This window comes from Sinohyriopsis cumingii, chromosome 15 (assembly GCF_028554795.1).
Source record: "Sinohyriopsis cumingii isolate HCF-2022 chromosome 15, ASM2855479v2, whole genome shotgun sequence".
Taxonomy (NCBI): Eukaryota; Metazoa; Mollusca; class Bivalvia; order Unionida; family Unionidae; genus Sinohyriopsis; species Sinohyriopsis cumingii.
In genome coordinates, this window is record NC_142975.1 from 133,947,402 (window position 1) to 133,960,781 (window position 13,380).

The 13,380-nt window shown below is 35.4% G+C and overlaps 1 protein-coding gene across 2 annotated transcripts in view; it reads right to left on the bottom strand.

The window, feature by feature from the left end:
• LOC149782812 (monocarboxylate transporter 12-like) overlaps nucleotides 1–13,380 on the bottom strand; it is an 80,771-nt gene that overhangs the window by 47,420 nt on the left and 19,971 nt on the right. The window contains exons 1-2 of one of the 2 annotated variants that reach the window (XM_089934330.1): nucleotides 9,245–9,329; nucleotides 992–1,105 (exon numbers count right to left, since the gene is read on the bottom strand). In XM_089934330.1, coding sequence (XP_089790456.1) covers nucleotides 992–1,055 — 64 coding nt within the window. In that variant the 5' untranslated portion in view covers nucleotides 1,056–1,105; nucleotides 9,245–9,329. Of the gene's footprint in view, nucleotides 1–991; nucleotides 1,106–9,244; nucleotides 9,330–13,380 lie in introns of those variants that run through there. The other variant, XM_089934329.1, reaches the window with a different exon arrangement.

Below are 13,380 nucleotides of genomic sequence, written 5' to 3' on the forward strand. Positions count from 1 at the left end.
TTGGTGATCTCATATTACTAAAATTGCATGCAAATCACTTCCTATTCATTTTACGGGAGAAGCATTGTTTTCACAAATGGGGCCTTCCTCATAATGGTCTGTTCACCCTCCCTGCTGCTCACTAAACAAACACCTACTACACATAATTATTCCTATCTCAAATTACTAAACAAGTGTGCACTAAAATATGAAGAGAATCCCCTATATTAAGAATATGACGTCTGCTCCTAGCAATTGCCTAATTACTCAAGCTAAGAAATATCTTCCCAATATCAACTCCACCTAATCAACAAAATCTCACAAAAATCCAACAAAGCTATAAACGGAGACGTACATACAAATAGCAAATGCCCTATGTTTATTTCAATAATATACATTTAGTTATATGATATACATGCATAAGGATGACAACGGTATGAGCAAAGCATACGACAATACGACTTTATACAATGGCGAGGTCACAAGTCTTACTGAAATATATGTTGCGTGCATCCGAATGCACGCCATACTCCTTGTGTCGACGCATGGAAATCATAATCACATGACAGTTTTCCCCACGTGTTTCGCTAAGTTCAATGAAAACAGTGCTCATCTGACCCTAACCACACAACGAAGACGAGATAAAATGTTAAATAATGAGTTCTTTATGTAATTAGATGTGAAATATATACGCTGTTCCATTAATTGACACTTACAGCACATTGTCGTGCAAAAACAATTAGAGTTGGTACACTATTCCTTTTCCATTTTACTGTTATTCGGATAGGCAAATAAGTTCGCAAATATGAATCTGAATATGAAACCTCGTACTTTACATCCAAAACTAAACAACAGTCTTTTCCTCGCAAAGAATGACCTTGCCATCAAGTTGTGGTTGAATATTTATTTGAATATGTTCAGTCTGCATTCTGTATGTGAGACATTCAACCACGAGATTCTTTTGTAGTGTGAAAGTATTTGAAAAGTTTCAGCAATTTAAACCTTCACTTACCTAAGAGAATGAACCAGGCATAGCCACTATCAACGTCACGCCGACGTATTCCGTTGCCCGCCATAGTGCGTTAATATATCCCTCTTTGTTGTTTGTTCAGCACCTGTCTTGCACCTGAAGGATAAGACAGAGATAGTGATTACTTTGATCTGCTTTAAGTTACAAGTCAATATTTTGTAGGTAATAATTGTTGCAAAATGCATCTAAAGATCATGCTGAAACGATACACAGCTCCGTTGATTATATCAGATCATCTGTGGGTGTAGTTGCTGATAAAGTGGTGGCCAAACGAAACAGGAAACATAAATTTCTTGACCATATTGGAAGTGGCAGTGAGAATATGAAGAAAGCAAAGCACATCATGATGCCGGCAATGAGAACATATGGCCCGTAAGGACTAATCGCAGAAAGAAAGATACCTAAATATTATTTGAAAGGCACCCTCAAATTTGAGCGAAATATGAGTCAACGTAATTTGCTTCAAATGAAATAAAAACAGAGTACATAAAATTATATATCTGATAATAAATGTGATTGAGACAGACAGAGCAGAAAAACGAAGGGGAAAGGTAAAGCTCAAATTTCAATAGTTCCTGCATCAATATGTACATGTTAATTCATTCATAGAGGCAAACAGAATTTCTCCAGATGCTGAAGAAAATTACGAATCGGAGGATTTCATATATTTGTGCACTTTGTACTTATTTGCATGTCTATCAGAACTGGGTAAAATAATAAAAGGTAGGTGTTTTGACAATGTATAAAAGAAACGTAAACGGAAAATTCCACTTTGAACCTAAATTACGCACACTTGTCCTCCTTGAACTTTCTTTTGTTGAAATGATGGATATATGTTGAACTGTCGATTTGAATGTTTGGCAGTTTGTCTGATTAGCTTCTAATGGCAATTTCAACATATTACTGGCTTTATCGTACCTAGGAAATGTGAATAAAGTGCCCTTTTCGTGTTGGCCGGGCGGGCGTTGAAACAGCGACACTTGAATTATAAGCCCAACGCTCTACCAGCTGAGTAACAGCGGATCCCAACTGCCGACTTAAATTTAGTAGTTTATGAAATTAATCTCCTAACATACTTACAATTGGATAGTGACAAAATATCTTTCTAATGTTTCCGTATAGTTATCTTCTTTCCCTGATACATTGCCGAAAATTTTGTTGAAACGCATTACATATTTAAACTACCGTATTTATCCGTGAATAAATACAAAACCAACAGCAAGCAGCATAGGAGGAGCAGGACCAGGGATTATCAAACTTTCAAGTTCGCGCTGAGATTTTGTGTTCATCAATAACAACTGAACTTACTTTTCATATATCATTTCTACTTGACTATAGAAGAAACTTAACATCAAACTCCATCTCAGACTGGGGGCCCCGAGTGGCCGAGTGGTCTAAGGCGCTCTCCGTTACGGATCACTGCCATCTCACCTCTGTCTGCGTGGGTTCGAGTCTCAGATTCGGCTAATGTGGGTATGTGAGAAAGCTTGCCAGTGGCTTCTCGTGGGTCGGTGTTTTTTTCCGGTGTTTTCCCGGGTTTTTCCTCCACCAATAATACTGGTCGCCATGTATAGCCTATCGTGTGCTGAAAAATGGCGTTAAACCCTACAACAACAACAACCATCTCAGACTTAGGTTGTATGATCTCCATGGTGGGTCATCGCATAATTAACCCCGGCAGATCAGGGTCTGTAGTATTATGATCTCCATGGTGGGTCATCGCATAATTAACCCCGGCAGATCAGGGTCTGTAGTATTATGATCTCCATGGTGGGTCATCGCATAATTAACCCCGGCAGATCAGGGTCTGTAGTATTATGATCTCCATGGTGGGTCATCGCATAATTAACCCCGGTAGATCAGGGTCTGTAGTATTATGATCTCCATGGTGGGTCATCGCATAATTTACCCCGGTAGATCTCCATGGTGGGTCATCGCATAATTAACCCCGGTAGATCAAGCTCTGTAGTATATGCTTGAAATATAGAGTACACTGTGATTTGCTGGGGCAAAATGCGATGACCAACCTAGTTCTACGTTATTAGCAGTTGAGTGAATATTATACAGGGAAAAATACGGTAAACTATGAGGTATAACTATATAAGATCGATCTGTTTATTATAACTGTGCTCTCCGTCATGGGAAGAAAATGACAATGTTCATTTATCTTAATGCTGTGAACAGTATGTCTTATTTCATCTCATATATGCATTGAACGTTCCGTTACACTTGTTGATCCTTACAATTTAGTGTCATTACCAAGGCATTCCAGTACCATCATTACTTGTAAAAAGCGATATTTGACTTTATCTACGTTTTTAAGATATGGTTTAAACCAATGGGAAAACCATGCCACGGAAAACTGGACCTTCAAAATCTGGTATACAATTAATGCAGTAGTCCAAAATCGGGCATACAATTAATGCATTAGCCTAAAATCGGGTATCCATTTAATGTATTTGCCCAAATGTCTTCGAGAACTTTACCACAAAATAAAGAGACACTATCTTATTTGCTATTTTGTTTTCAAATATAGAGTAGATACCCTTATGAGAATATTTTAAAGAAATTATGAAAAAAGGATTCAGTGGCTCCTGCAGCTTATATATTCAAAAGCTGTATAACACAAATATAAATGGACTAATGTACTTCTTAATTTTTACGGAGGAGAAGCATTTACTTTATTTTATTTATTTATTTATTTATTTATTTATTTATTTATTTATTTATCTTCGGAACGTGATGGAAAAAAAATGAGAGCTGCTGGGATAGTTACGGTCTCCAGCACATGGTACCTACCTCATACAAAGTTAAATGTCCTTGCATCATGAAAATACGAAGCAACCACGCAGATGCGTTTTGTAACAAATATTACCTTCAACGGGTGTTATTATGTTACAGATTTATGTCAGTATGTTGTTTATTTTCAGGTTTTTGCTCAACAGCAGTAAATATTATTTGTACATAACGAGAACTAACTAACTAAAGGCAATTGCATGTTTTTTTTAATAATCAGTATGTAAAGAGTGATCAGACGTGAGTAAATAACCTGACACCTAACAAAACATCAGAGCACAATTGGTTAATAGAGGAGAGTCAATAACTTGTTGTTATTTGTTTCCTCGTTGATTATAAACCAAGCGATCATATACGTAAATATGTACTGATATTATGTAGTACAAACCAAGCGATCATATACGTAAATATGTACTGATATTATGTAGTACAAACCAAGCGGTCATATACGTAAAGATGTACTGATATTATGTAGTAAAAACCAAGCGGTCATCTATGTAAATATGTACTGATATTATTTAGTACAAACCAAGCGGTCATATACGTAAATATGTACTGATATTATTTAGTACAAACCAAGCGGTCATCTATGTAAATATGTACTGATATTATTTAGTACAAACCAAGCGGTCATATACGTAAATATGTACTGATATTATGTAGTACAAACCAAGCGGTCATATACGTAAATATGTACTGATATTATTTAGTACAAACCAAGCGGTCATATACGTAAAATATGTACTCATATTATTTAGTACAAACCAAGTGGTCATATACGTAAATATGTACTGATATTATGTAGTACAAACCAAGCGGTCATCTATGTAAATATGTACTGATATTATGTAGTACAAACCAAGCGGTCATATAAGTAAATATGTACTGATATTATTTAGTACAAACCAAGCGGTCATATACGTAAAATATGTACTCATATTATTTAGTACAAACCAAGTGGTCATATACGTAAATATGTACTGATATTATTTAGTACAAACCAAGCGGTCATATACGTAAATATGTACTGATATTATTAAGTACAAACCAAGCGGTCATATACGTAAAATATATACTCATATTATTTAGTACAAACCAAGTGGTCATATACGTAAATATGTACTGATATTATTTAGTACGAACCAAACGGTCACATATGTAAATATTTACTGATATTTTTTAGCATTATCCACGCACTTCTTAAAGGTTTGCGACTAGTCAAATTTTAAGTTTTACCTTCAGCCCACTACAGTTCTAAAAGAATGTCTGGTAGTTTCTAGCCATAATTTTTATATGACTGCTGCCCTGTTTATAGTAGGTGGAACCATTAGGTTATTGTTCACACTGTCTTAAAATTCTAAAATACTGCATGTGTCCAACATATCGGAATAAATCTTTAAATTTTTGTTGAATGAATAAACATTTACTGTGTGCACTCATTGTTTTCGTTCTTTATTAGAAGGAGACTAAAAAAACGCATTCATCACGAAAGGCAAAGGAATTGTTGACGGGTAAAGGTACGTTTTACATGGAGTTCTACTTCTGTTGTATCTTGACGATTCAACATCTAACGTTGACCGGGGTTCACGTACCCCTAAAGGTTTGAGAATCACTCTGTCTCTTTAGTGCGTGCGTAACATGCAAAAAGTATTCAATTTTCAAAAGTATCACCACAAAAGTATCACTATATTTTGTTATCTGTTCTTTTTATAATCAATGTTCCATATGCACGTGCATGTAAAATGGTTATCTTTTATAAAGTATATGCACAATTTTCTCGTCCTGCTTCCAGTTTTAGGTAGGTCCTCAGAATACAGTGCAACTATAATGATAAAGAATGATGTGAACAAACTGATTAAAGTATATCCCTGTGTGTTTGTGACTACAAGGAATTTAAATTGTCCGTCAGGCATTGTTGATTTTCTTCACGAAAGCTGACACTATAAGCATTGGGTTAGGTTAGAGATATACAATTCTCACCCATGCGACAGAGAAATCTAGCTGTTTTGCTAACCTTACTTTACTTATCTCAGTCTAGTCATCTCAGACCAGTCGTCTCAGTCATGGTGTGCATGCGATCAGAACTACTTTTTTAAAAAGAAACTCTTGTTGTCTTCTGCTGTGCCTGACGAAGTTGTTCATAAATTATAAAACGACAACAAATATATAACAAAAACATAGTAACTGAATGTCAATCCATCTTTGAGAACACACCATACAAAAACATTTTGAGAGGGAGAGAGAGAGAGAGAGACAAAGACACACGCATACGATGTCGAGCTGTTTGGTATTATGCAAGTTTGTTCCACACATCATGTTCAGTTTTATCATATATGCAGGGCTAGCTCCGTACATTTTCAGGGCAGCGTCATTAAATGTAGCTAAAGCTACCTTACTAGTTTTAAATACTTCGTGTGAAACAAATTATGTACTGTTAGCTACATTTAATGACGCTGACCTGAAAATTGACTGTGATACAGATATGATAAAATTCTCAATGCTGTGTGAAATGAACTATGACAGAAAACACTGATCTATGCACATAAGGCTATAAACCTATACACTTCATAGCCTCCCAACTCTCTTAACAACTAATGAAAACTTAGTAACAGCCAGAAATGTGTTATGTCAAACATGCTTTATTATAATTTTGTTAAGCCTCTCAATTGTGCCCTAATTGAATAAAAAATATACATACACTATTTAATGACAAATAATGCACTTTACCCGTCAACACATTAATCCATAAGCAAATTCACTGTAGCACTTGCTATATTTCCAAGACAGATTTTTTTTTCTCCACAGAATCCGTGAACTTGAAAGCTTAACACATGATTATCCGCTAGGGTCCGTATTTGGAGGCTCTTTTATACACTTGGGTAATTGTACTATCAATATTAAGGGAAACACAAGTATGTCACAAAAAGTTTCACCTCCTCTAAAGAAAAGGAGAGTTATATACGATAGTGACACAGATCTCTAATTACCCATGAATAATCTAAAGCAAGATATTACTCACTGTTGCAGCTTCTACTAATTATAACTACAGTAGAGCTGAGTACACAGGATCGTTTCATTATTTACAATATAACTTTGCAAAATTGGAACTGATGAAAATGAAACAGTTCTTTTGTAATAAATATTAATTATTTATTGTCAATTTCATATAACATCCATATATTAAATGTGATAATACCTTATTACTATGCCACGTTTTATGTTATTATTTTTCTTTGCTCATGCGTATAAACAGGGTACTTCAGATGCTACGGTCACACCACAGCCTCATTAACATATTTGTATTAATGAACTGCATGTAAACATTTGCACGTGATCTATATTACACCAGTGAAGAGCTCTTTTTACTTTAAAGAAATATATTGGGTGAGAAAAATAATCTACGTTGCGGTTTGGACGGAGACAAGGAAATCCCAGTCACGGGGTTACATTATATGTCTCCCCACTCGGCAAGCCTAATGGGAAGACAAATAATGTAACCCTTGACTGGGATTTCGTTGCCTCGGTCCAAACTTCAACACAGATTCCACATATGGTTGTCAGTGTAGAAATACGGCTGCTTCAAAGTCAATGGCGACTCCTCCAATGAAAAATGAGCACAAAAAAGAAAACTAAAATTCCACAAAATAAAAAAGGTGCGTGGCGGTATTATAGAATTGAACTCAAATATGACCTGTGGGTAACGAGTTAAACGTTAGACGTTTCTCAAAAGAATACAATTTAATTTGGTGGGCCGGACCATTATACAAACTAACCGACTTAAGTAATCACATTCAGGGTGTATATATGTATGTATGTATGCATGCATGCATGCATATATATATATATATATATATATATATATATATATATATATATATATATATATATATATATATATATGTATGCAGGGCCGGATTATCCATAGGGTGCAAAGTGGGCAACGTGTCCAGGGCCCCTGAGGCTCAAGGGGACCTGTATATTATCGTCTGATTTCACAGGCAGGGCCCCCGAGGCTCAAGGGGCCCCCTATATTACCGTCTGATATCACAGATCAGTGTTGTTAATAGTACTATAGTCATATCTATGGACAAGGCAGGATAGCTATGGGTCCCTATGTTGGCTGTGCCCAGGGCCCCCAAAGGCCTGAATCTGGTCCTATATGTATGTATGTATGTATGTGTGTGTGTGTGTGTGTGTGCGTGCGTGTGTGCGTGTGCGTGCGTGCATGTATATATGTATGTATGTATGCATGCGTGTATGTATGTATGTATGTATGCATGTATGTATGTATGTAGCGTTTTACGGCATCTCATGATAATAGTGACTATATGGTGCCAACTCAAGGTAAAGTTCCAAAAATGTAAAAGGGCCAACAGCAACAATTCTCTATTTTGTGAAGGAAAGCATTAACAGTCTCAGCAGGAATACAAATACTACAGTTTACAACAAACGGTTAGAGTAAACAACATTTAAGTCGTATGAAACTGACTGACAATAACTGTATGTGCTGCCATAACACACACATCAAGTCTTACAAATGGGATCAACAAAATGCTATCATCTGCTTCACAGAGAATTTTGACTTGTTATATTACGATGGCCGCATATCTTCTTAAAAGGATTTATCAGACTTTCTCATATAATAATCGCACATCTTCGATAAATGTTGGTATATTTAAATTTCAGGACAAGTAGTTGCCCTACATAATTCTAAAGAAAGTCATCAGTTGAGCTTGGTCTTCATGTGAGGGAATCTTTGAAAAGTACATGTACAACGTGGGCGTTAAGTATGATGTCATCTATTGTAGTCAATGGAACGTCGTTGAGGCTATGATTTGATCATATACCTTACGATGGAGCAAATACAACTATTGTCAAAGACTAAAATACGACTATAGTTATAATAAACTACCAAAGCAGAGTTGGGTTTTTTATGACATCTGGATAATAAAAAAGTTATTAAAACTAGATCAGGTAAATAATACTGGTATATTTACGCTAACTGTACTTTTTCCATAATGACAGATAACACACGATTCTCATGGTAATTCGTTTTCCAAAAAAGGCTTGCTATACCATATATGGATATTCTGTGATACGTTATTCGATAAATACAGTAAAACCTGTTATGAGTGACCTCTACTATGTGCAAACACCTGTCATTTACAACCACAACCATAATGCACGGATCGGGGACTTCTGGTTTTGCCATGGCGGGCAGCAGGTGCGCCTGGCAAGGTATCTCGTAAGAGAAGAGCCTTATTGGACCACAATGTAACGATTTCTTTTTTTTGAAAAGCAAGCTGTTAAATGGGAGCTAAAATGGTATAGGTAATCTACTGCAACTGAATATATGAAAGTGTATATGGAATAAAATTCTGTTGTATGCTGTCCCTTTAACAAACTACACACCTTCCGTTTACAACGAAACTTATTTACCTTCAAGAGACAATGTCATCCAATTCTAATTTGAGGAGTACTCCCATATCCGTTCCTCTGAATGTCAGTCGGAGTGAAAACAAACCACACAATACTACAGTTAATGAGAAATGTGAAGAATAAAATATTGGGCGGTTGTGTCACCTGTAGTTATAATGGGTCTGTCTAATGTTGGCATTGAATGTGTGCCTGAAACTGACACGGAAATGTCCCTTTATAAATTGTTATTACAGAAAATATTTGATGAACTTGATAAGATAGCAGACGAAAGCTATTAGACTATGCGATGATATAAGAAGTAGTTTAGATGCTTTGAGGTCTGAATTTCACGTTGCTAAGGAAGAGCCTAAATCAGTGAAATTTAAACCCATTGATATTGAGGAAAGCCTTAATTTTGGCAACGAGAGAGTAACAAAATCACAGAACGATAGGTAAGCAAGAGCTCCAGACCCTTGATGAGGTGATAATGAGTCAGATAAATATCTGGAGTGAAAACTTATTAACATGGAAAATTATGAAAGATAATGCAACTTTTAGTTGTATGGGGTTTGACAAGATCGTACAAGGGAGAACATTTATGAAGTTGTCAAAGAAGTTCTATAAAAGGACCTGGGCATCAACAAGCAAGGAGGACACGATATGTGGGTTGTAAATGTACACCGAACTTCTACTAAAGCTCCTGGTCTAGCACCCTTTATAATATAATTCAGTTGTTGGGTAGATAGGGAACTGGTGTTTTCCTGTGCTAAAAACTTGCAAGGCTCCAAGTAGAGAATAGTGACGGACCTGCTAGTCCTATGAAAACAGAACAGAGAGACTAGCTAAGGAAATGCATGCCTTTCGAAAAACAAGAACCTTCAGACAAGTAGTAGGGGACAAAAACAAAAACAGATTTGTGGTTGGAAACAAGAAGGATGCCAACGATAGCTGGGCAAAGATAGGTTATATGATATTGGACCAGTAAACTTAAAAAGTCAGAGATTCAGAACTTTTTCACTGTATGGTATAATAAACATCTCAAAGCCTTTGACCTTTCCGTTGTATCGGCAAATATACATGAATTTTTATTCAAATTTGAATGGTACTTCCAGAAAGCAATCAATTTAATAAAATAGGAATCTACTTAATACAATAGGCCCCGTTTTATTTCCAGAATGGGTCTACTGTAATTATGATTTTGGATTTTGTTCTTACAATAGTCTAAGAAAAAATTGTAAGAGAGATACACTCTGTGGACTTTTTTCAAGCAAGCTATTAGGTTTTTAAATTAACATGACTTATATATATATATATATATATATATATATATATATATATATATATATATATATATATATATATATATATATATATATATATATATATGTGTGTGTGTGTGTGTGTGTGTGTGTGTGTGTGTGATTAAATTTAGGAAATTAATAAAATACTAAATCTAAATATGTTATTTTCAGACCGAATGTTTTCTTTTTTTTTTTAGGATAGGGGCGACATTAAGTATATGGTGAAACATGTTGATCCCTTGCCTGGCTTTACAGTATAATTTGCTTTATTTCACTCTGCATAAGGTGCCCCACGTTACTGTAAATCCTTTTTCAATTTAATTTTTTGCTTAATATATGCCATTTCTCATTCATTTTCTTCTTCTATTGTTGGCTTTCAAGAAATAACAATATTCAAATTTACGAGGTATCTAATTATTTTACAGTAAGAAACATAATATTGCCTAATGAACATAAATATTGAAGATCGTAAACAGGCTATGACAGCTTTCAAAAATTTTAAAGTGCGCTGTCTATGAAAATTTATAAATGCATCCAACATAAAATTGGGGCCCTGGAATTTGATTTATTGCCATGCAGCTGCTATTTTATTTTTTGGTTGTATTGTCATATCATTATATCACTGTATTGTCATATCACTGTATTGTCACATCATTGTAATGTTATATCATTATATTGTCACGCTTTTGCCATGTGACTGGTAAGACCTTTGCCTGCTTTCTTTTGCTCTGAATTGCTCTCTCTTGACGTGTTCACTGTACCATATTTACTACGACCTGTTTACATTCTAAAAAAATGCACCAATGTCTATATATGGCACATACACACACAAAACGAGTTTGAAAAGGAAAGGAGTAATTAGTTGAACTAGTATGGTGGACAGTTTAAAAAAGAAAATATCGAATTAAGAAGGTAACCGATATTTTACACGTTTTTCAATAATGATGTTCAGCAATTCTGTTATTAAATAAGAGGACTATTTAATTTGTTTCGGTATATGTAAGGTAAATGTTCCTAATTTATGATAGTATGCTGAAAAAATGCCAGGTTTGTATCTCACCAGGCTGCTCCGTTGATACACATAGGCTCATGCTAGTACCCCGTCCACGAAGCATGTTATTGCTATAGGACAATGTACCGCATTAAGAATAGCAGGATATGAAATCATTGACATCTCTGTGCGAAATAATATATACCGCGGTACAAACAATATACCTCATGGTATTACAAATAAATACCGCGGTTTTCAATATACATACCATGACATGAGGTGATGATTAGTCGTTTAAGGAATCGATTGTTGATACAAACAATGGCATTATATAATACATACAATTATACTTATATATAAACACCACGAAATACATTTATTTATGCATGGTAAGAAATTGGAAGTTCAGCTGCATATCATGAAATCAGTCAAAAAATTTCAACCAGAAGGAAAAAATTAACTACCGCGGTGTGTATTTATTTCAAACTGATTTATTTCTTCCTTCATCGATTAATAATTTATGCGTTGAATTACATCCTCGTTAAGTGTTTAAAGCAAAGCCAATTTCATCCATTAGTTCCCATTATGTTTACACATTCAGCCTACGTAGTGTTAAGTTCCTATTTAATGTCCCTGCAGAATTAAGTTTCGTCACCAAAATATGAAGAACCAATGGGTAGGTTGTCTTTTATTTCCAGAGCTATTTGATAAGTTTTGTATGTGGGTTCCATTAAAACTAAAGGGTTCAATGGTTGTATATTGATTGTAAAATAATGCTGTAAAAATGGATCGAAGTAATTTTATGGCCTGCTTGGGTGCCTCAAATGGATCCGAATGTATATAAAACATTTCAGAGATATTAAAATGTATTTCCCGCTGGATCTAATAAGGAAAGGTAAGTATCTTCCAACACGAGCAATTTAAACTTGCTGAGTCCACTGTCAATAAGTGATCTATACCATGTGACCATTGGTCCCAATGCCCAAAGGTGGAGCGAGCATGCTACATTGCCTTATTCATAATAATTCATAGTGTATGTATAAAATCCATTAAGATGATTGGGGAATAGCGGTGAATGGAGAAAACAAAACTGTAAAACCTTCTTGCTCTATATGACTGTGACCCAAGGACCAAAGGGGGAGAGAGTACGCGTCGCATAATGGTCTTAGCTTCACACTGGTTCACCCCAAGTATGAAGAAAACTCATCCAGTGATTCGGGATGAATAATCAAGAACGAACTTTAACAAAAACATTAAGGTGATTGTGACCGTGTTGTTTAAGGTCACTTTATTCTTTTTCGTCCACACATGGACAAGACAAGAAGACAAGAACTATATGTATTTTAGAAATTATGATATTCCAAATATTGCTCATAATCAGAACACAAGTAAATATTGCAAGATACATTTGATTACTACCATCTTCGTCAAATGAAATTTCTTCTATTCATTTCCATAATGTTAATACTTTTAATCTGTTGGACGGCCACATATGCTGACATCATTTTGTTAAAACCTTGTGTGCACTTGAGCATTCACTAACTCCGTAGACGCTTTTTTGATTTATATTAAAGTACGTTTAATATCATATAAATGCCAATTTACATTTACGGACGCTCAACCGCAAGACGACGTGGCCCTGATATGGATATGACCAGGTTTGCCACCACAGCGGATTTGATTTCGTTTACCAGCCGGTTTGTTGCTGATATTGACCCGGGAGAGTCTGTGAGTTTTGAAGATCAAACAGGAAAACGTTTTAAACGCCTAACGTGGGTTTCTTGATATATCGATATCGATTCTTTGGTTGTAAGAGAAACAGAAGACGTGTCCTCTAGGCTATTACATCAAGGTGCACGTAAATT